This window comes from Cynocephalus volans, chromosome 17 (assembly GCF_027409185.1).
Source record: "Cynocephalus volans isolate mCynVol1 chromosome 17, mCynVol1.pri, whole genome shotgun sequence".
Taxonomy (NCBI): Eukaryota; Metazoa; Chordata; class Mammalia; order Dermoptera; family Cynocephalidae; genus Cynocephalus; species Cynocephalus volans.
This window is the reverse complement of record NC_084476.1, coordinates 37748730-37773554: the sequence shown is the minus strand read 5'-3', so window position 1 is coordinate 37773554 and position 24825 is coordinate 37748730. Positions and strand designations below refer to the sequence as shown.

At 47.9% G+C, this 24825-nt stretch overlaps 1 protein-coding gene across 1 annotated transcript in view; it reads right to left on the bottom strand.

The window, feature by feature from the left end:
* GABBR2 (gamma-aminobutyric acid type B receptor subunit 2) overlaps positions 1 to 24825 on the bottom strand; it is a 378270-nt gene that overhangs the window by 81191 nt on the left and 272254 nt on the right. Inside the window, exons 8-10 of the mRNA XM_063082450.1 lie at positions 18140 to 18200; positions 7862 to 7942; positions 2805 to 2955 (exon numbers count right to left, since the gene is read on the bottom strand). Coding sequence (XP_062938520.1) covers positions 2805 to 2955; positions 7862 to 7942; positions 18140 to 18200 — 293 coding nt within the window. The remainder of the gene's footprint in view (positions 1 to 2804; positions 2956 to 7861; positions 7943 to 18139; positions 18201 to 24825) is intronic.

The following is a 24825-nucleotide window of genomic DNA, read 5'->3' as shown; positions in this document are numbered from 1 at the left end:
CAGATTGTAATTATGGTCAATTGTTTCTTGAACACTTTCCTTTGCATTCTGCAGTCCTATTAATCCTTCACATTTTAAAACATATAATGTGTCAGAGTGATACAGAAATAAAAAGGCTGCTGCTTTTTCTTTGGTGGACCACACACAGGCTTTGGAGCTGGGAGCACTGGGTCCAGAGCTTAGCCCCTGCCAACCCAGGCAGGTGTGCCCTTGGCAAGTGGTCTAGGGCACACATGAAGCTGAGATGACACTGGGTCCCTGGAGGTCCTTTCCTAAACCATGAGCTGCTAAGGCACACTCATTTTGTTCCTGTAGCAGACTGGGGAAAGGAGAGGCCAGGAGCTGGGGCATGCTTCCTAGAGGAGGTGGGCCTTAAAGGATGGGTAGCATTTAGGTAGACAGAAGGGAGGAGAATTTGGAACCACAGTGACATTTCTTTCCTATCTCTTGCTGATTTTTCAATAGCCAAGCCAGTCAAATGTTTCACCTGGATGCCGACCTCTTGGAAAGAGTCATGGTAATAACCCCCAGGAGGCAAAGAGGGGATAGTTAAGGAATTAAGAGTTTAGGTTTAGTCTTACGATAGGGGCACTCTGCTGTTATGATGGGAATTCCTGAGATGTGTAGGAAGGCAATCTAAGACTAGCTGAGACCTGTGTGCCCAGGCCTGTGCCAAATGCTAATAGGTGTAGTCATCATTTAAGGTTTGCATGGAGCAGACAAAAGTTGCTTCAATTTTTTTGTGGCAGTATATGTGTTATTTGTGATAAAATAAAACAACAGGTGAATAAAACTCTTCTTTTTCTTCGGGAAGTAGGTTTGACCTAAGCAATTGCTGCAGAAACAAAAACCCCACAGAAGCCTAGAGCCTCCAAGTTCTTCCTTTACAAACAGGGAGTGAAAAAAACCAAAAAACTGTTTCCCTCAGAACTGGGCTTGTTTCTGGCAGCCTGAGAGGTCAGGTGACATGGTTTCTGGGCATGACAGCAGAGCCACAGTGCCATGTGGGAGGCCTCTGAGGCTGTCCTCACGACACCCATCTCTGGGCCCCCGCTCAGCCTCTCCCACAACAAGGCAGGGAGCTGGGCTCAGGGTTTGCTATGGAAACCAGAGAAACTAGCTGTGCTTGGTCAACGCCACCGCCTGGAGTGGTGGCCTGTTCTACCCACGACTGACCAGAATAACTGAGAGTGGGCCTCTCTCCTCAGGAAAGTTAAAGGCATGTGGTGGAGAAGAGAAATCAAGACAAGAAACCAAGGGGACAGGATCTGCCACACATGGACAGCAGTTCTCCGTCAGCAAGCTTTGTGTCTGGAACACAAGGAGTTATCTGGAGGGTCAAAGGAGCTGATGTAAAGGAGGGGCTTCCTGGACTGTAATGGGCTGTAGCAACGGGAGTCCCTGTCGCTGGACTTAGTGACTCCTCCAGTAGTGATTCCCAAAGATGCTGGGGGAGGGAGGCAAAGAAGTTTGGGGGAATTCTGTCTTCTATCTCTCTCCTCCTGAACAACCACAAAGTGCACGTGTGTATCTGTGAAGGTTATTTCTAGGTGTCAGTTTGGTTAGATGAAGGAATGCTGAGAAACCTGGTAAGCTATCTTTTTAGGTGTGTCCGTGAGGGTGTTTCCAGCAGAGATTAGTATGAGAGTCTGAGTGGCCTGGGTGGGAAAGACCTACCCTCAGTGTGGGTGGGAACCATCCATCCTGGGGGTCCAGAGAGAACAAAAGACAGAGGAAGAGTGGGCCCCAGAGGCTTCTGCAATGCCTTCAGGGCCTTTTCCCCCTTTCTCTTGATAATCCCTTTCTTTTGCACTAATCTTCTTAACACCATTGGATTTTTCTTCAGAAAATGCTCTCTGCTTCTCTACCTCATGGCCAAGCTCCAAATTTTCCAAATCTTGATGCTCTGCTTCCCTTTTAAATTCTGGCTTTATGTCATGCCTTTGCTGCCGTAACTCAGAGTAGGCTGTTGCAAGAAGCCAAGCAGCTTCCTTAATGCTTTGCTGCTTAGAAATTTTTTGGCCAAGTACTCTGGTTCACAACTCCTAAATCCCAACTTCCACAAAGTCCTAGGGCATGGACAGAATGCAGCCAAATTCCTTGCCAGCAAGGGTGATCTGTGCCCTGGTTTCCAATAAACTCCTTCTTATTTCTATCTGAGACCTCCTTAGAATGATTTTTAAGGTTCATATTTCTATCAGCATTCTGCTCACCACCATTTAACCAGTCTCTAAAAAGTTTCAAATCTTCGCTGGTTTTCTTGTCTTCTGCACTTTCACCAACATCTAGGCTTTTTCTGGCCTGTTCCTCCAAATTCCTCCAGCCTCTCCTCAACACCCAGTTCCAAAGCTGCTTCCACATTTCCAAGTATCTGTTATAAGCAACACCCCACTTCTCCGGTACCAATTTTCTAAATAGAAACATATTCTTAACACAACAGGGAGAACAATTCAAGCTTCAGGGAGTTTTGGGGGGACATAATTCAATCCAGTACAGTATCCAAAGCTCTGAGAAGGCCTGTGGACTTGGACCCTTCGATTTTATTTAACCCAGCCTTTCCCACTTACTTGACCACAGACTCCTGTGCAACCAGTAACCCTGCCTCTGTGTGTGTGCGTGCATGTGTGTGTGTGTGTATGTGTGCAACACCTAAAGCATCCTAGTGATTGAGTAACACACTTTAGGAAACTTCCCTGAAAGCTTCTGTGTCCCTGGAGAATCTGTCATGGGATGCTCCTACACTTTGTCCATGAGGCTCATCAATCCACAAAGCATTATCCCCGAAGAGGGCATGAGCGGCTTACTTCTGATTCCGATTCTTGATGTTGAAGAAGAGGAAAGCGCTGGCCATGATCATTCCAAGGATGGTAAGGGCAGAGAGGATGCTGTAGAGAGGTAGGGAGATCTTGCGTAGCTGCTCCAGGATGATGGTCTTGTCTTTTGGTGGTTCGGATCCTAGAAGGCCAGGGAGAAGATATCAGTGGAGCCCAGGTCACAGTCATTCCCCAAGAACATCTGTGCCTTAGTGTCCCTGACATTGGCCAGGCAGGCCCCTGCCGATGTCACACTCTATGCAAGGCACGTCTATGAACTGGGTGAGCCGGATCCAGCAGTTGGCTAGTCTGCCCAGCAGGGAGCCTGAGCAGAGACTTATTTCTCTCTCTAAATAGAATCAATAGGGGATTTGTGATGCATTTAATAGCCATTAGAAGACTAGACTTTGATTTGGTCTAATTACATTGTTGAAAAACCATCACCATTTATCCCCAAAGGTAACAATGCTTTGGAAGTCACGGGGCTGGGTGATGTGAGTAGGTACCATTCATTGGGTGCCACTGGGGGTGAGGAACTCTGGCCTCAAGGACTCTTCTACACATACATGATAAAAAATCATCCCTCAATAGGGCAGACATCTTGCCTGTCAATTCCATGTGACACATATGTGCTGTGGCTGTGGAGTTTCTGCCTCGAGGTCATTGTGTTATAAAAGCTCTATCTGGCTTTCCATTTCCATACAACTTGCTAACCGTGGGAGGCAGAAGCTACATCCCCTTCCTGCTGTGCCAGGACTGGACTGAAACTGTGGGACTCTTTCTCTACATGACTGCAGAGGTGCCCTGCTCATTCTTCAAGGGTGCCAGGACCCTGGGGGAGCCCTAAGGTTCTCAGAGCAAATGCATCTTTCTGCCCGGTGGCAAAACTGTCCTGTTTTAGTTGTACCAGGTACAGGCTGGTTTGGCATGAGAAATGCAGGGACTTCTCCAGCTTCCTGCAAACTCCGTCTTTGTTAGCTGCTATTTCAGGTCAGGTTTCTGCTGTGGAACTGTGAAACTTTAGGGCTTTTTTCTCCAGTGGGGATATGTGGAATCATCCAGATGTCTGGGAGTGGCCAAGCTTGGGAGCTTTCAAAGCCCCAGCAGGGGTCAGGATCACCCCAGGGCTGTGCCCCAGGTGCCAGCTTCAGTTACATCTCCATTCCCAGGAGACAAGCAGGGGATGGCAGGTGTGGCGGTGGGGATTGAGGACTCCGCTGAAAATCTGTATTTAAGAGACTCTGTGAGCAAGTTCAAATATGTTTAGAAACATTCAGTGGATAAAAAGAATTTGAGCCATCTAAGAAAACTAGGGAAGTTGTCAGGTTTGGAAACAGCTAGGAACCTGCTGACATGGTTAATTTAAAGCCTTAAGCAATTCCATGTAAGGTAACATTTATAAGAAGAGTGGCTTTAGGGGCTGAAAGTCAGGGCTAAAGCAGACACCAGATAGAGGTAACATCATTTCTTGCTTCCAGAAGTGGAAGCTCAACATCTGGAAACTTCTTCTCCCACTCCACATCCTTCCTACCCGCCCATCCACCCACACACTTGGACTGCATGAGGCTGGCTCAGGTGACTTCTGGCTCCCAAATGCAAGAGCAGTCCTGGGGGCACCCATGAGTTCTTGGCTAGAAACAAGTCCCTCCTGGGCACTGAGAAAGGCAGCTGAGGTTTGGATCAAAGGTGATATACCCCCTAGTGAGTTTGGGGCCCACTGTGGAGAAACAACCTCAAAAAAATTGACCTTGTCCTCCCCTCATTATCCACCTTTCCTCCCATCAAAATGGCGCCTCTACCAGGTGCATCTTAACTAAGACGTAGCAGAAGTCAAATGGTGACGGTTTATCAGAAGTGTTAGTAACAGCAGCAGTCCCGAGTTTTCTTTCTTGCTTTTCATCCAGTCAGTTTGTTATTATTCATCCATTCATCACCATTCATTCATTCACTGATCATCATTAATATGACTAATCACCAGTACTCATCACCTTCCACCTGTCAGGCCTGATGCTGGGCACCAATGGCACAAAGATGAAGAAGACACATCCCTGCCCTCAAGGAACGTACACACTAGTCATAGAAAAAGAAACAAGCAATAATAAGCAATTACGTTTATGGACTGCTTACCACAGGCTAAACACCGTATAGAGATTATCTCACTTGATCCACCCAACAGCCTCACAAGTAGTTAAGATTATTCCCAATTTACAGAGGGGCCCAACAGTTTTCTAGGTGTTAAGTGGCTTTTACAGCTGTAAGTGGTGAAGCTGGCAGGATTTGAACCCAGATCTGCCTAACACTGACGCTTGTGCTCTCTCTACTACACAAAGTGCCTCCAGGGATGGTGGGGTCCAGGTGGTGTGGTGGCACCAGGCACAGGAAGTCCTGAGCATGAAGTGGGGAGCAGAGTGCAGTTCTGCCTGATGGAGTCAGGAGAGGCTACAGAAGGAGACCATGTGGAGCTGAGCCTTGGAAGGTGAGGAGAAGAGCTGGCTGTTGACTAGGAAGACTAGGAGGAATGGGCATTCTGAGCAGAGGGCACAGCATAGGCAAAGGCATGAGGCCATCTTGGCCCATTTGAGGAAATGTGAGCAGTTTGGTTGGGGAGATTTGAGAGAGGAGGCAGAGAAGTGGGCAGGGGTCCCTTCATGGAGGCCTTGGGGCCACAGCGAGACCACCTTACTCTGAGCATAGGGGGGCATGCAGGTCTCTGAGCAGAGGTGGGGCATCTTCAGCCTGGCATGATGGCAAGGGCACTTTGGCTGCTGAGGACAGAATGGACTGGAGGCAGGTAAGACTAGTAGTGAGAAGACCCTTTGGGGATGGTGCAGGGGTCTGGGTGAGAGAGGCTGAGAGCTGAACCCAGGCAGAGGTGTGGGCAGGAGAGGTAGGCTCTGCCTAGACTCCAAGGTGCCCTGACTCAGCTCTGGGTCAGAAACTGGTTATCCGCCCTCTGGGTGGTGGGGAAGGTCTGAGAAGCAGGAGGTAGGCCTAGAACACTCCTTCCTCAGTTTATCTCAGCCTGGAGACAGAGCCTGGGTCCTGAACAGCAGGGTCTCTCAGCATAATCAATGAAGAGCTAGTGCCCCCTGACTAGTATCTAGCCACTGTACTGGCTGTTGGTACCCTCCACCCCCAAATGTGTGTTTTTCCTCTTAGTTTTGTTTTGTGTCTTTATTTTGTGTTTAAATCTTCCCTTCAACTTGTAAACCAGAATCCTTGTTCAGTAAACCCTGATCTCCTGAGTCTGGGAGCAGACAGGCCTGCTGCTGTCTGGGGGTTAGAACAGGTCATGCCTCTCATAGGCCATGTGAATTTGGGGTGTTGCCCTTTCTGAGCCATTTTCTCATCTGTACAACAGGGATAGCAGGACTCACTCACACACCTTTCAGAGTTTTTCTGTGGCTCCATGAGGTAATATGTGACTACGTGCTCGGTGACAGCTCCCTCTTCACACGTGAGTGTGGAGACCACTACTCTCTTGGAGGCCAACTGGAGCTTTGCTTTGTGAGGTTCTCAAAGCCAAATCCCATAGATCCAGTGCATATGTAGAGACATGACAAAGTCTAACCAAGGGGTCCACGGGAGAGCCTTCTACAGTGGCACAAATAAAGAGCTGTCCTATTTTCTGCTGACCCAGTGGAATCAAAGTGACAGTATCTGAGCGCCACAGATGTAGCAGCATCTTTCATTGCCATCCAGTGGTTAGGGTGTATATCCATCCACCCATCCACCCATCCATCTATCCATCCATCCACCCATCTATCCACTCACTGACCCATCCATCCATCCACCCATCCACCCACTCACTCACCCATCCATCCATCCACCCATCCACCCACTCACTCACCCATCCATCCATCCACCCATCCACCCACTCACCCACCCATCCATCCATCCATCCACCCATCCACCCACTCACTCACCCATCCATCCATCCACCCATCCAACCACTCACTCACCCATTCATCCATCCACCCATCCACCCATTCATACACCCATCCATCCATCTATCCATCCATCCACCCATCCACCCATTCATACATCCATCCATCTATCCATCCATCCACCCATCCATCCATCCTTACCCACTCACCCATCCATCCACCCACTCACTCACTCACCCATCCATCAATCCACCCATCCACCCACTCACTCATCCATCCATCACTCACTCATCCATCCACCCACTCACTCACTCACCCATCCATCAATCCACCCATCCACCCACTCACTCATCCATCCATCACTCACTCATCCATCCATCCATCCACCCATCTACCCATTTGCACACACACATATCCATCTATCCATCCTTCCATCCATCCATCCATATACCTATTCTCCATCCATCTATCTGTCCATCCAGTCATCCATTCACCCACTCATCCATCCAACCATCCATCCATCCATCCATCCATCCACTCAATCAATTATGTATTTATTTTTTCATCAAATATCACTGAGCCTTGAACATGTGTCAGACCCTGGCTGGTGCCAAAAATTTAAAGTCAAATAGGATCCAGTCAAGTGCTCGTTGTGCAATCTTCCAGTAATTTTAATGCAAAGTAACAGTAGCCATAGGAAAGGCAGAGACAAAAGACCATGGAAGCAGAGAGAAGGCAGCCTATGGCTCAGTTGGGAGGAAATCAAGGAAGGCACAGAGGAGGTGTCATTTGACCTGGTTCTAGAACCCGAGGAGGAGTTCTCCAGCAGAAGAGAGGAAATGATCCTCCAGGAAGAGCAGCAGGTGGAGAGGCCTTACTGCTAATCCAAACAAACCCTTTTCCAGAGGAGGAAACAGAGCTAAATTAGCTGGGCCACATTTTAAAAGAATTACTTCTGGCCATCCAATGGTTTAAACATCTCAGTGAACACTCCATGCAAATTCCAGTGATCCATCCCAGGAGCTGAGTGAGTGGGACCCTGCACTCAGTTCATGTATGTGTTGAAAATGTCCCCTCAACCCCAAGAAGCCAAGGACTCTGAGCTTGTTCCCAAGCCTCAGACAATGTCCAGGCTTGAGAGCAACTGAGCAGCTGCCTTACCTTGGAATCTGATGGTGTCATTGATGATCTCCAGCGTGTCGGCCACAGCATTGTACTCTCCCACCTTCACCTCCCTGCTGTCTGTGGGGTGCAAGAGGCAGTGGCCAATTAGACTGGGCTCCTGGGTCGTGTCTGGGTGCTCCTATCCTAGCCTCTTGCTCCCCACACAGGCCCTGGCTGTATTCCTGTAGGCTTTCCTTCCTCTAATGCCCCTTCCAGTTAGAATCACAAAACCTCCAACCTGCTCTGGGCTGGAACACCCTCTCACACCATCTCACCATCTCTGGTTGTCTATCCTTTCCTGCACACCTCAACAATGGGGAGCCTACTCCCCCATAACTGGACTCTGCCTGTTACCAAGTTCTTCCTGGCCATCAAGCTGAACTATCTCCCTATACCTCTCCCCTGCCCATTTGGCTCTGCCCTCTAGGACCACACAGACTGTTTCTGTGTCCTCTGCCCCAGTACAACACTAAGGACTGGAAGACAGAGATAGATCACCCCCCTGGCACCAGCTCTCAGCCCCTCCTTACAGAGTGTCATTTCTACTTCCCAACCCACCCAGGTCCCTCCTTGGTCTACACCCCACAGTGTCACTGTCTTTCTGATGGAGTGTAGACCAACAACTGAACAATGTACTTTAGGTAGTAGCATGTAGAGGAATGATAGCATTTGGTTAGGTAGTAACATTTGGTCAGGAGTTATACAAATGGCCAACAGATACATGAAAAAATGCTCAACATCACTAGTCATCAGGGAAATGCAAATGAAAGCTACACTGAGATACCACCTCACCCCAGTTAGACTGGCTATAATCAAAAAGACAGTGAATAACAAATGCTGGTGAGGGTGTGGAGAGAAGGGAACACTCCTACACTGTTGGTGGGACTGTAAATTAGTACATCCACTATGGAAAACAGTATGGAGGTTTCTCAAACAACTACAGATAGATCTTCCATATGATCCAGCAATCCCTCTTTAGGGTATATACCCAGAGGAATGGAAATCATCATGTTGAAGGGATACCTGCACTCTCATGTTCATTGCAGCTCTGTTTACAATAGCCAAGACATGGAACCAACCTAAATGTCCATCAATGGATGATTGGATAAGGACACTGTGGTATATATACACCATGGAATACTACTCTGCCATAAAAAAGAATGAAATACTCCCATTTTCAACAACATGGATGAACCTTGAGAAACTTATGTTGAGTGAAATAAGCAAAACACCGAGGGGTAAATATCACATGTGCTCACTCATATGTGGGAGCTAAGAGAGAAAGGAAGGAAGGAAAGAAAGACCGCAGTGGTGCAGTGGTCTTACAGAGGGAGGGAACATTTCTAGGGCTGCAAAGCGGAGTTGGAGGGAGAGGGAAAAGGTCAGCAGCATGGAGAGGAATGATCCCTTCCTGCATTCTGGACATCATATTCCTATTAATGCATCCTGAGATGGAATTAGCTCTTTCAAAAGCCACATTTCTCAGCTGTGTCACACGGAGCAGAGTCTCCCACTGCCCTTTTCCGTTATATGCACCTGTTCAATGTGTTTTCAAACCCAAGTCGTGCATTTGAATTTACTTTCATCTTCCTTACTATTGTGTTGGTGGGTTCAGTTCATTGTTTTGGTCATCATCAGGGATAAAGGTGAGGGCTGGCCCAGAGCGGTGGCAGGAGGAATGGAGGGGGAGGTCAGATCTGGTAAAGGTTTCTTTTTTCCAGGTACCATCAGGACAACTTGGTGATCAAATGGGAGATGAGGAACAGGGGGGCCAAGCAAGTCATCCAAGATTGTGGTGGGGGTGACTCAGGGACTCAGGGGTCATTCCCTGGGCAGGAAACCCAGGATAAGGTCAAATATGGAGGGGCAGATGACAAACTCTGTTTTGGATGTGCTGAGTTTGAGGTGCCTGTGGATCATCAAGGTGGAGGTGACCTTGAGTCTGGAGCCCGGGGGAGAGGCTCCAGCTAGGGGAGAGTTGGGGCCACTGGCATGGAAGTTGGGAGTCGGGGCAGGGGGCAGGGATGAGAGCCCCAGGGAAAGTGAACCCAATGAGAAGAGGAAGGGGCTGAGCACATTATCTGGGAGAGTGCCGACCTCTGGGGGTGGGCAGAGCAGAGACACTCTCAAAGGAGACTGGGTAGGAGTGGCTGGGATGCCAGCAGCAGAGTGCCGGGAGAGCAGGCACCTTGGAAGTCAAGGAAGGGGACAGTTTGACAATGGAGCTGGCCAGCAATACCACATACCACCGAGAGACAGGGACAGCAAGCCCCTGAGCAGGGGCCAGTGGATTTGGCATATGGTGGGGCACTGGTGACCATAGATGAAGGAGATTCAGGGAAATGGGGTAAGTGGGAGGGAACAAGGGGTTAGGAACGAGGGAACAGAGAGTGGGGTCCCCAGGGTAGAGCAGGCTTTGACAAGGTTAGGGATCAGGCAGGGAGGGCCGAGGGTATTTACTGAGCCCCTATAGTGGGCCTGGGTCTGTGCCATTTTATGCACATTTTCTTGTTTAGCTCTAACAGTATGTGCAGTCGGTGGTCTCCATGCCACTTTACAGATGAGGAAACCAAGACTCAGGCTGGTTGTGGTTTTGCCAAGGGCCCCACTGATACTAAGAGCAGAGCCCACCCAGATTCAAACCCTGGACTCTTCCCACAGCCCATGCTCTCCCTGACACGGGGCTGCCTCGATGGGATTGCTGAGAGGTGACAGTGCTGTGCCAAGCCACCCGTGCCTCCTCAATGTAGTAGCCACAGAGAGGAGGGCCCACTGCTCCCAGATGAAGGCCCCCCAAGAGGTGCAGGAAGGTCCCCAGGGTCGCAGACCCACCCCAGCCAGCAAAATGCCCCGAGGTTATAAAGGAATTCCAAGTGTGCACCCAGAGGACCTGCCTCCTGGGGTTCTGACTCTAAGTGAATTTTTCTGCAGAAATGCAGGTGCGCTGCTGGTCCCTTGTAAACATTCAGGAAATGGGACAGGAACCCCCCCCAAGCCATTCTTCTGCCTGCGTTCCTTTGACCATGGGGGTGAAAACAGGGGCTGTGAAAGTCACTTCCTTCTCTCCACAAGGGTCCCCACCATTTGGGGGCGCCACACTGCGCAGGCAGCTGTCGCTTGCCTGGGTCACCCAGTTCCTAACTGTCATATTAGCAGACTCTGCTAGGGCTCCAGCATCCGCGCTCTGGCCTTTTGAAGTCCTCACCCTGCAGATGTCCCAGTCATCTCCCACCACGTGGAGGAGGAGGCCCTGATTTATTTATCTGGTATAGGGAGGTAGCACATGAAATATGCAGGATGACTGGAATAAACCATCAGCAGCCGAAAAGTGGCAGGGCTGGCACCCGTCTGTGCCCCCAGCCACACAGTCCGCCTCTCTGACCCACACACCCCGCTGTGTGTACCATCCCATGGCACCAAAATAACAGTCAGCTTCCCAGCATGACTGTAATCACCACAATCTCTCCCTGGGGGTGGTCCTTGGAGGCTCACGGGTGCTTCACAAGTTCCTGCATTAATGCTCATGGAAAACCATGAATTGGGCATAATTCACCCCAGACTATAGAGGAAAGAAGAGCCTTGCATAGGTTAAGTGACAGCTCAGAGCCATGTCCTAGACAGAGAGAGTGGGCACCTGAACTCGGGTCCCCTAGCTCTGAATTCAGAGTATTTTACCACCCGTACTGAGCAGGGCTGTGGTCATTCAACCCCCATTTATTGAGTGCCTACTGCATGCCAGGCCCAGCCTAAGAAATTTCATGATAATGAATCCCTCAGTAGTAGCACTTTAGGTGGTGGAAGTTTAAAATTATTCTCACATCCTTGACCAAGGTAGACTTGGACACTATGGATGCTGAAGAGATGTTTACACCAAATGCCCGAGTTTAACCACATCATTCATTCTCCCAACAAATGTCACTGGGAACCTATTATGTGCCAGGCTCTGTGCTGGGGGCTGGAGATACAAACATTTTTTAAAAACTCATACTCTCTGGCCTTGTGTGACTATGACTGTAAACTGGGAACTTTCAGCGTTGCTGTGGGGTTAAGAGGAGAATACATGTGAAGTTCCTAGCCTGAGCCTAACCCACAGTAAGTGTTCAACAAATTGTAGTTATTTTATTCATGATAAAAGTAACTGTGAGCTATTTGCTAGGTCCCCAAACACTATCTTTTCTTACTGCCATCTGTTGCCTACAATGGTCCCTCCTCTTGGAAGGTGGCTTTCTCCTCCCTCTACACAATTAATAACCCCGCACTTTACCCTTCTCTTGCAGCAAGACTTCCCGGAGTACTGTTCCTCCCCTCCGAGTGTCCCAGTTGCTGGAGCTTAGGGCACTGAATGACAGCTCCTTGTGTTGGAGCTACACCAGGCCTGATTCCTGCTGATTGGTTGGTTCCTGAGTGGAACCTAAGGCCTTGCTTCTGTTGTCCTGGGCAGTATAGGGTCTCGTCCCTCTCACTGTACCCAGGGCCCCTCTCAGGTTTGCAGATGGAAGGACCATTCCCCCTGTGTTCCTCCACTCACGCAAGGCCCAGCCGGGTGATGACCGTGATAGGCACTCAGCACTGTCAGCTTTTAACTCTTGGGTTCCTCAACTCCACTGTACAAACGATGTCAACTACTGATTTGGATGCAGACCAGGCCTTGCAGACCAGGGGCTGTGGACCAGGGGATTTGTGGACAAACTGGAAAGAAGATCCCCAGGAGGATTCTGAGTGGAGGGAGGGGGCTGCCGTGTTGGGTCGGCCTCTGGCTGGCCTCCCTGCCCCCATAGGCCCTGCGCACATAGATGGCCACTGGCTTGCTGTGTGACCTCAGTCTGGGCCTCAGTCTCTCCATCTGCAAATTGCACTGCAGGGTTCCAATGGTTCTCAGCCCTGGCCGGGCATTAGAGTCATCAGGGGGGCTTTTAGAAAATACAGATGCCTGGGTCCCAACATGAACCCATTATATCAGAACCCTGGGGGGAGAGGGCTTGGTATACTTTGTGCCTTGACAGAGGAAAAGGATATTAAAAGTCAGCCTCACAAGCCTCAAACTAGGGTCAAACTAGCTCTGAAAGTTTTCTAGTAGGTTCTGAGAAGTTATCTTCCTGCTTTTATAGGCACTGGCATTCGGCCAGAGAGATTATGAGGCCCCTGGGGGGCAGGGACTGTATCTTATTCACTTGGCTTCCCTCAGAGGACTTGGTAAAGCGCCTGGCAGATGCTCAGGAAATGCACACTGAATAGAACCATATCTGTTACCCTGAAGACCAAACGGTAATTAATGTCTGAAAATGGGAAGGACAAGCCTCCATTTCACTAGGTACGTTCTGAATGACAATTATGTCGTTAGAGCGATGAAGACCCCATTCCTCCGGATCAGGTGCCGAAATATGAAACTTCAAAGTCTGAGTCCTTTATGTTGCACAGAAGCAGCGTGAAATGCAAGCGCATTATCGTTCCCCGGGATTCTTACAAATAGGCCTAATGAAGGCAGGGACAGTGAGGCAGAGCAGCAGACGCTGAGTTTTCTCTTAGAACAGCACAAACAAGGCTCTAATCATGCTTCGCTCACTTCCTCCCTGCTGCAAATCCATGTTTAGACTTCAGCATGGATTAACACGTATTCTTTTTTCCTCTCAAAGAAAAAAAAAAAAAGCCAGTTCTGAAGCGTTCATCCTCATCTACACGTGTTTTGGGGGAAGTCAGCAGTGGCATGGGGGAGGGGCACAGAACCGGGTGGGGGGAAGGGGGTTTAGGCCCCAGCTGTGTGCCCGATAGGATGCTAATACCTGCCTTACCTACCACCATAGTGGGTCCCTTAGAATAGTGCATGCTTCGGATAAGGGTAAGAATTTAGTTGGAGGGGATCCTAGGACACACTGGTAGGGGTCTGGGGAAGCAGACTGGGAAGGGAAGGAAGCTGGTACAAGGTGCATGCACGATCAGGTTTCTGTTTGGGCGACCTGGACTCAGTCCCACTGGGGAACTCTGGAGGTGCAGCATAGCCTGGAGGTGTCTCACCCACGGGGAAAGGCTGCAGGAGCATTTATCTTGCACCTCTCCCTCATCGCAGGCTCAGGGCTGCTCCTGGAAGTGCTGACTTCCTGGTCAACTGGCCTGCTCCTCACGCAGGTCGAGATGCAGTGCTTTTAGGAAGATTCTGTTCTGGAACAATGGATGCCCAGGGGAGAAGGGTGGGCCACTGATGGCATTCACCACACCCACCCTCTAGGATGGTCCTGATGGGGGTTAGCGACATTGGGAGCTGAGTAAATGGAGGGGAGCTGGGGATGAGGAAGAGTATTCTTAGGGTGCTCGCCTAAACCCTCCCTGATTCAAAATGCCTCAGCCTCAAGAGGGACCTGCGGGCTAGCCCTGGCACATTATTTTAGAACAGTTCTGTTTACACAGCACTCCTAAGTTTGTAAAAAAAAAAAAAAGGTAGTTTATCCAGCCTAGAACAGCAACGGCCCCCATCGTGGATTAGTTTCAGTTCCCATTTCTGTTGTTAAGACTAGCTGCTGTTTGCCAGACCCACTGCCTTGAATTAAATTACTGAAAACCACGAGTAAATGAAAATGTTCTTAAATTCCCACAAACTGTATATCTGTCTCAAGCTTGGGGTTCCAACACAGTCCCCACTCTCACTAACCAATTCAGTAAATATTTACCAAGAGCCAGCCAAGAGCCAGGCAGCATGCTAGTAATGTGACTAAAGCTTCCCAGTGCTGGCGAGTTTACAGAGCACAGTGCCATTGGCCCCTTATCACAGCCCTGGGAGGCAGGCATCCCATTTTCCAGAGGAGGATGGAGATAAAGTGACTTGCTCAGGATCACACTGCTGGCAAGCTTCAGAGCAAGGACTTGAATCCAGGTCTGTTGCTTCCAAATAAATTAATACAATAAATTTACTGAGGCTTACTATGCCCAGCACTGTGAATACCAATCCTACAGCTCTAGAATGAAAAAGTGTAGAAGGACCATGGCTTCCTGGCTCCCCTTTCAGTCATTTTCTCAAAGCTGCCTCTCCCATTTTCAACTACTTTGTGTTTTAGTTTTGCAAAGGCATTAGCAGAGCTTCCTACAAAATACTTCCTCTACTGCAAATAAAAGGATTTAGAAGGCACCAGGAACTGTGTGCAAATGAGAACCTGAGAAAATATCTCAAGAGGTCTTCTGAGGGAGGGCAGGCTGGGCCAACTTCCAAGATCCCATCAATGAGCACTGGAGACAGTCTGGGTGCAAGCCTAGGAGCAGACCCTGGAGAGGGAGCCTCTACTGTCGGGGCTGTCTGCTTATGAGTCAGCTCTGCCAGACACCTGCTGTTTCACTGTTCCCTCTAAATAAGAGGGGAGGACAGGAGGCAAGGGAGAGAGAAACAGGACAGAGAGGGCTGAAGGGTACAGCAGGAAACCACATGGTAACCACGTGCAGAAGCCTGCTGCAAGGTCAGTGGCATAAGGCAATTTAGGAACTGGTAATCCTAGATTGGGGGCAGGCCTACCCTATGAGTAAGTTACTGGAAAGTTCCAGAAGACAGAGTTTGGACCAGCCCCTCTTTGAGGGGAAGGAGAAGCATGGGCCAGAGAAGGGAAGAAATGAACTCATGGTCCCACAACAAGTCAAAGCCTACCCCAGACAGGTCCCTTTCCTGTCGGAGCCTCAGTCTCCCCTCTGTGAAATGACACGGTAATGAGGAGCCCTTCTATCTTGGGTGGCCTATTTAATTATTCAGTGCCTTTTCATCCTGGTAGATAAGGCACCTCTGAGACTCTTTGAGTTTGGAAAACGGTTGGGCCGCTCTACATGTGCCCCCTGCATTCTGGTGGTTTATTTAATTCCCCAAATAACAGAGGATTCCTCTATCAGGTCAATAGGATTGACATCTGTTTTAAAAATATGTAAACATGACTGTGTGAAGGCCCAGATGTGACACTCAGTAAAAGCTGGACACAAATGTGGGGAAGGTGAAGGGAACCCACTCAGGTGAGTTGTCCGTGTGAGCATGCAGATGCTGGCACACGGGTGGGGAAGGTGAGGTCCAGTCCCAGCTCTGCCACTAGCCAGCTGTGTGTCCCTGGGGAACACTTCCCTTCCCTAGGCCTCAGTTTCCCCATTTATCCCATGAAGTGGTGGGATGAAGTCATCTCCAAGGCCTTGCCCTGTCTGACATTATACATGCCATGAAGAACAGGGGGCAGCTATCAGGGGTAGGTGGCAGATGAAAAGCCATCCAGAAGTCTCAACACACCAGGGAAATTTGGATTTGTCCCATAAAAGTGTCATAATTTTGGCAAAGTGCTAATCATAAATTGCTACTTACTTGCTGAGTAAAAAATGTATGCCCATATTTATGTGTTATCCCAAGAAGATAGGCGAGATTATATTCCTGTTTCACAGATGAGGATAATCAAGGCTCAGAGAGGTAAAGTCACTTGCTTCATGTTCTACAGCAAGTAGGTGACTTGAGCTCAGGTGGGTTAGACAGATCACAAGCCCAAGCCTAGAGCTACCATTCGCTGTACTGCCTTTCTTATAAATCCAGATATACCTACGTAGTCACTGGAGTTGGTGTCTAAACCTAACATGGGGGAAAAAAGGCAATAAAATTGGCATGCACTGGTAGCTGTGATCAGCTAATCCATATTTTACAAAATACTTTCCTAGAATGATATAATTTGAGAACTGGAAATGTGACAGGAGAATTTAGTTGCAATTGCTCAAAAAAATAAAAAAATTAAAAAAGTAAGTATCTTTGCCAAGATGCCTACTTGGTTCAACCAATGAAGAAGTAAGACTTAACAAATGGGAAAATAATTACATTGGCCTAAAATTACATCTTTTGTGAACGCCAGAGAGCTGACATGCGTTTCAATTACCTGTCATGGGAAAACGAATGGGTAAATCTACAAGATTGCGTTACAGAGTGGTAGTGCTGAAGAACACCTCTCCCGATCGATCTGAATCCTGGTGGGATTTGTCTGAATGAATTTGAATAACTTGCTTTAATTTCTTGCTTTCCCCTGGATGACTCTGGGATCTGCTCAAAGTGAGTGGACATAGCAGGCACTGCTCTTGTTTCTGGATTTTCCAGAAACATCCAGATGCTAAAAAAACACTGTATTGATGAATGGTCCATTTAGCGGTTTTGGCTAACATCCCTGCTAATGACTGCAATACTGGGCTGAACTGATGTGTCTGCCTCCGGGAACTCCCAGATCTGCTCCTCGTGGATACCCTGTGGACTCTTACAAGTCACTGCCCCTTTCTGGGCCCCTGTTTCTTCCTCATCACACCAGGAACTGGGTCTGGATGGTTTCTGAGGCCCCTTTCCACTCTGACAGCAGCATCTGAAAACCAACACATGACCTGGTTTCTTCAAAAACTAAATGACCTGTAAAAAGTGGGGGGGTTGTAATAGATTAAAAGACACTAAAGAGGGGCCGAGCCCGTGGCGCACTCAGGAGAGTGCGGCGCTGGGTGCGCGGCGACGCTCCTGCCACGGGTTCGGATCCTATGTAGGAATGGCCGGTGCACTCACTGGCTGAGTGCCAGTCACGGAAAAGACAAAAAAAAAAGACACTAAAGAGGCACATCAAGCAAATGCAACGTGTGGACCTTGTGTGGATTCTGCAACAAACCATCTGTAAAAACATCTTTGAAATGATCAGAGGATCAACAGACTGGGAACTAAAGGATATTAAAAATTGTTAAATGTTTTAGGTGCAATAACAGTATTGTGGTCATGTTTTAAAAAGTCCTTATCTAGTAGAAATGCGTACTGAAACATTTATAGATTGAGATGAGATAATGTCTAGGAGCTGCTTTAAAACACTACAGAAAAAGGGGAAGTGGGGTAAGTAAAGATGAAACAAGACTGGAAGATGCTCATAATGGTCAGAGCTGGGTGATGGGTACAGGGGACTCATTTTGCTGTTCTCTCTACTTTGGAGTCTGTTTGAACGTTTCTATAATCAAAAACAGAAACAATACAAGGCTTCTTAGAATACTGAAGTTGACTGAACCCACAGCCCCCATACTTTCATAAGCCTCTCAGAGTCATGTGGAAAGATAGAAAAGGCCTGAGAAGTAATACAGTTGAGAAAAAATATTCTGCATAAGTTGAAACTAATATTTTCATAAAGAAGTGTTTTCTATTGACTCTGCCTTCTTTTATCCAAAACATCATACTTTCATTTCTTTTGATGTATTTTTGTTGCATAAATACAACATCCCTGAATATAAATTTTATCAACTAGAAAGAATAAGCATCAAAAAGCCTACCTTGAAATTGAGTGAATTTAATGGTCCCCATCCTCTCTCCATTCCGGAACACAACTTGACCCTACAAGCAAAACGAAACAAACAGGAACAAAAGAGAAGTGCCACATTAGTCCAAACATGACTGATCACAACTGACATTCATTAATTGTGCGATGCAATTGTTAATACTGGAGAAAAAACAGACTCCCATTGGATCACAGATGCAAAATCGAACTAATTTTTTAAAAATTGATTATGACTTTATCTGGTTAGTTTGAGGAGCACAAAATAAATAATGGAACTAACGCACGTGAATTAAAGCTGAGATGAACATCAACATTATCATCATGACTATTTATTAAAAACCCCCATGTGTCCTGTGTTTGCATGAGGACAAGGTCATCTAGGGTGCTGGAAAGATGGAGGCAGAGGCGAGGCCCTTGGAGCCTGGCCCTGGCTCTGTTCCCTGTACCCCAGCCATAAAGATGTGGGGCTTTGTTGAGGCTTGAGGACTAGAAGGGTGCTGGAGGTCTGTTAGTATTTCTTATTAAGGACAGAGAATGTTTTTGTAAGTTCTTCCTGAATGGTGATGTCAGCCCCAATTATAGCTGGGCTATGGTGCAGCACAAAATTAAGCTTTTTGAGCCAGCAAGACCTGACTAGTGTCACAGGCAGCTGAGTCCCCCTCATTAAGGACCTCAGGGGCTAAAGACAGTGTCATCTTCTGCATCTGTCTTGCTGGCTTCCATATGCATGGTTAAATAAACTGAGAATTTAAAGAGATTAGAATGTCATCCCTTCTTGCCAATTTATGGTCCACCTAAAATTTTGCAACCATGTAAGGAAATTGACATATGTTATGACAAACTTAAGTGGTAAGGAGATGATTCCCATTTTACAGATCAAGAAATTGAGATTAAGGAGGGTATACACTTTACGCAGGTCATTGTAAATAAGGCTACTGTATTCAAATGCAAGTTTGATTTTAATGCCCATGCTATTTCACGATAGCATGTTGCTTCTGATCCAGAAATAAATTCTTTCCTACCTTTCCACGTTTGTGAAATTAGGAAAAGAAATTGTTTTAAAGGTACATTGATTTCTCTTGCAGCTATGCTCTGTGTCATCAGGCAATAGCACAGACAATACTCTGGATCCACTTAATTCTCGTGAGAAAGCCCCAGGCAGCATCTTCCCTTAGGTGGAAACCCAATGTTTGAGGCCCTGCACTTTCAGAACTAAAGGGATCACTCAACCTCTTCTCAGAACAAGAGAGAAACACCTTCCAAGGCTACTTTGACACCTTTTTGAAATCCTGAAGACAGCTGTGAGTAGTATCAGTTTGAAACTAACGCCCACCAAATTCTATATTCAGGTGACAGTAAGCAATTCCCTGGAGCGTGAAAACACTTCAAGGTAAGGTGAGACAGGAGCTGTGATTTTATTTCCAGGGATGACTGAAAATCACAAAACTCCTTCCAAAAGGATCACTTTTATGGACCACTTTTTCTGAGTGAAAAAGATACAAACATTGTCGTCAAGGCGGGATTTTTTTGTTTGTTTGACAGAGGTGGAGATCGCACTCACCAATCTTCTGCCAAGCTTTGAAGGATGCCAAAGACGTCTAGATTTAAAATTCAGACAAATTCTGTGGAATCTTTATTAGTTAAATTAAAAAGTGCATGGAACAGTAGTCAAAGCTTGGATGGAGTGACACTGGAGTGGATCATGGGGTGCAGGTGAGAAAGAACCTCCCTGTGCTTTTTTGGTTTTTTCGCCTTTACTTTTTAAACAAAACTAATTAGGCCATCTTTGAAGTAAGACCTGTCACATTTTATTTTACTAACAATTGCTATTTTTACTAGCAGTAATCCTCCCACCTCCTTAATTTCTCAGGTCAGGCAGTGGACGGCGGCCAGCGTCAGTCTCACAAACCTGGGTTTGGTCCCCTCTCAGCAGGCTCCTGCACACCTCCGAAAGATGGACCTAGCACAGCTCCTGGTATGTAACAGGCACTCGGTAAATGAAAATAGTAATTCTTATTTAATAGAAGGGAGCTGAAATAAAAAGATTTTAAGCACCAGGAAGCTTTCCAACCCTTGGGAAGAGATTTTCAACTCTCATGTGATTTTAGCTGGCAAAGGGGTAAACCACTGGGCTCTTATCCAAGGTGTCCTCACCTCTCAGAAACATCAGCCCCCAAATGACTGAATTCTCAAATTACACGAGCCGCTGTGTGTTCTGTCTGCTGATCAGAGAAAGTGAAGGGTTTCTGTGACTGTGGTAACCGGGTGCTGATGACAACACAGACAGGGAACTGACTGTATGAGGGTCTGCACCAGAGGTGCAGCCACGAAGTTCCATGAAGCCCCCTTCTGAGGAAAAAGCGTGAGGTGATTCTTTCCTGAAGGCATTTCCACGGCATCTGTTGGGTTTGACTGATGAAGCCAACTCTCTACCCCAGTTATTGCCAGTTGGACAGGAGACCATTGTCCCAGCCAAGGCAACTTTGCTATGACTGGGCCTGAGGAAGGCACATGCCAATCAGGTGACTTTCAAGAAATTCTGCCCAGTAGGTATCCTCCATATTGGAAGGTGGTTGACTCACACGACCTTCCACAAATATTTCCCTACCCTATGCTAAGTACTCTTCTAGGTACTGATTTCTGCTCTAGGAGAGCTTTATATGACTGGAAGGGACAGACAAACGAGTTTGCCGGTAAGTGCACAAGAAATTGTAGTCAGTGAAGAGTGTTCAAAGATGATAAAAAGGGGTGGCCAGGTGAGGGGAGCTGATGTAACTGGGGAGTCAGGGAACACCCTGCTGAAGAGGTGATGTGAGAGCTGCAACCTGTGTGGCAGAAGGAGGCATTTCAGCCTGAGAGAAAACCCAGGGCAAAGGCCCTCAGGTGGGAAAGGGCTTGCAGTGTTCAAGGAAGAGAAAGGGCCAGTGTGGCTGGAGAGCGGCAAGGGAGACAGATAGGTAGGCAGGGGCCAGATCGCATTCACCCTGGACACCAGGATGAGGGTCTGGAGGTGGCACTAAGGGCAATGAACAGCCATGGGCATAGGGAAGTTAAGCAATGCAGCCCTACGATCTGACTGAAGGTTGGAGAGGACCACTCTGGCTGTCAGATGGAGAGTGACAGTAGTGTGGCAACATTAGAAGCAGAGACTCTGTCCGGAGTCTCCAGCAGCCAGTAGCCCAGGTGTGAGAGGATGGGGGTGGAGGCTAGGGTGCTAAGAGCACATGGCAACTGTGGTCCAGCACCGTAGCCAAGCAGTCCCCGTGTCGCTTTCCACTCCTGTCCTGTGTGGGGGATGCTGTGCTGCACTGCCTGGAGGCCCCCTTCAGGATGGAGGCACGCATGTCCCCCACTGCCAGGCAACCATAGAGAGCTGTGTCAACCAAGGTCATGCCCCTCCCAGGGGCGGCCAACATCCAGCGGTCACCGTGAAGGTACGTAGTTCTAGCTCCCTTGCCTCAGTTCAGGGCAGCTGTGAAGGACCATGGGCTCCAGAGTTCCCACGGGATCGGCGAGGCTGCTACTGCAACCGCATCCCACTTCGACTTGTCCCTCTGCCCCGTCCTGCCTCGCTGACTCCCTTCCAGCTTTGGTTCCTGACAGCATGCCCTGATAAGCTTCCCACATGCAAATCTTTGTCTCAGAGTCTGTCTCCCGGGTGACCCGACCTGAGACACCCTGGCATCAAAGGTCACTGGGCTATCTCTTTCTTGCAGCAGAAGGAGCTGGAGTGATAAGGCGGCGGGAACAGAAGAGGCAGTGGACTCAGTGAAGTACACGCAGCCACTGACTCATTCAGCGTCACCGTGGCCTGCCGCTTCAGCCAGGACAGCCAGGCCGGCTTTGGTTTCTAAAAGCCCGGCATGAGCTGGCATTCATTTTGGTTTCTCTCCCACAAGAGCTGCTTTTCTCCCCACACATGGAGTCTTTATGTATGAGCTTGTATATATGTATAAATGCCGTGACTCTCCTTAAGCTTTTGTTGTGTGCAATCCCAGGGCTGTAACTGGGAATTATTATACTCATTTGAGACCGATCCATGTGACAAATTAAATTCCAAGGCAATGGGGTTTGGTCACTGCAGCCAGAATGGCAGCTGACATTTGTCTGGTGGCTCACGGCTCACACTCGTTCTATATTCTCCTCTGTGTCACAGGGGCTGGAAGCTGGAAACCACATTTCCCAGAAGCCCCTGCCAGCTGGTTTCCATTTAGGTTCTGCTAATGAGAGGCATTCATGGTAGATTAGAAAGTATGCATGAGGGAAAAGCTATTTTTTTTCTGCTTTGGTTGCACCAGTAGGAGCCAGGAGTGACTGCAGGAGTCTGTGGGGACGGCAGCTCCTGCATTTCTATGCTGTCATTGTGCAGGGGCTTGTGGCTGCCAACTCAGTGGCTGGAGGTGGGGTCCCCAAAGCAGCAGAAACAGCAGCAACAGGAGCCTGGGAGGCCAGTGTGGTTGGGCTTTACCTCCACCATTTTATTTGTATTCCAAATCTGCTCTGTGGGCATTCTTATAAACTCCCCAGAAGTTAGAATCCACCATCAATCAGCATCAAATCAAGAAAAGAGAAACCACTACAGGCATTTCGGAGGCAATGGAAACACTGTTTCCCTTTTTGTTTTCCTGCCCAAGGGGGCAGGCAATTTTCTGCAAAAACTTATCTCTAATAACAGCACCTACTTCTTTTGCTTCTGCATCTTTTCCAGCAAAGTTGTAACCAGTTCCCTGTATTAAATCTCCCTCTGCAATGCCTGAAGTGGCTTCTCTTTTCTTGACTGGATGCCAATTGATAATGGATTCTAACTTCTGAGGAGTTTGTAAGAATAACCACAAAGCAGACTTGGAATACAAACAGAAAAATGGAGGTAAAACCCCAAGTGGATAATTTATAAGGATTTTTTCCCCCTAAAAGAGAGGTTGCTAATGTCAAAGAAAGCAGTCTACATCTGTTGAGCTATTTTACCTGCCCGTAATCCTGCTGACTGGGCCAATTGTCAAGCTAGGACTGGGTCTGAAGCTCACAGACCACTCAAGCCCATTCACAGACTGGGTCACAAACCATTCACATGCCAGGCTGGGTCACCAGACCCCTCACACGCAGGTCTATGAGCTAGGTAACTGGCCAAAAGGTCCTTGGAGCCTTGGTTGGAGAGCATGGCTGTGTGTGCAGCAGCCGTCCAAGGCAGTCACCAGCCAAGGTGAGGCACTGTGTGTGCGCACTAACTCCACCCATACACAACTTGCTTACAAAGAATGTGCCGCACCGCCCCCAACCTGACCTAAGGCAAGGGGGCCTGATTAAATTATTCTATTTTCCAAATAACTTCATAAAAGTCAACCCAAACTAACAGTTTGGGTTTAACATAGAGCAGTAAAGTTGCATTTCCTTTTTCAGAGGAATCTTCAGAATGTATAGGATAATATATAGGAAAAAAACGAAGTTTCGGCTTTCACCAGGTAAGAGAAACTATTGCCACCAATGTGAACTTGAACAGCCACTGAATGTTTCTGAGCACCAAGTCTTCTATCTGAACAACACTAAGAATGACACCTACTTCTCAGGACTATGTGAGAATTAAAGAAGACAGTTGTGGGGAGGGATAACCTGGGTTGGAGCACAGTAAAGGGTGACTCTTACCGTAACCCCTCCAGTTAGCCTGATGTCAGTCAATCAAAATCCCATCTGATGTCAGTTCAGAATCCCCAGAAAAGTCAGTGGGGAGTAAAATGTACACTAAGTTTTCCAAGAGTCAGTAGGATCCACCAGCCCCCTCTTAGAAAAATTAATTCTCTGTTTCATTACTCATCTTTAATGTTTTACTACTAAGCATGAGTAAAGTTCACTGAACAACAGTTTATGAGTCTTATGGGTCAAGTTCTGTGTTAGGGCTTCTTTTTCTTTTTTTATTTGTCTGTCTTTCAATTTCACAGAGGAGGGCAGGGATGCCTGGCCTGGAACAAAGTCTGGTGTAGGGTCTGAGAGGCAGGAATGTGGAAGCTTTGATGCTTCTGTGAGGTTTGCAGGCAACACCCATGCTGGAGCTGGAAGCTAGTCTGAGTGAAGACTTGCCTGGTTCAGCCTAACACAGAGCTGTGGACTCATGGATGGACACAGTCTCTGAAGATCACGGTGCATTTAAGGGGAGGATTTTCCTCATTATGACTCTAGACTGCACGCTTGTCTCCAGGCTGTCATGTTTGCCTCTGGGAGGTACGAGCATGCGTGCTCATCTTAGTGTTTGATTTGAGCTGTGGGGAAGAGATCTGCCCTGACACATCACAGTGGCAGGAAAATCTCTAAGTAGATGGAAGGCCATAGGGGAGCCCAGTCAGCTAAGCTGGAGGGGGCAGCTGTCTCTGTGGATGATCCAAGCCCATCTTGGACTTCTGCTGCCAGCCCTCCACCCAAGACAGCATTGGTCCCAAGAGAATAATGTACATTTTGAGAAAACATTAGGAGTAGATCACTGGTCAGGTTTTCCATAAAGGGTAAGATCTACATCATGTAGGCTTGAAGACGAAGGTACGCACTGTTTGCACAGGGACTACAGGACTTAAAAGAGGGGGGAAAAACCACAAAGAATTAGGTATATCCACCCACATGTTCTGCAAAGGTAAAAAATATTCTTTTTTTGTGCATGTCCCCGCAGGCTATAGAAGAGGCCATATTTTGCATACT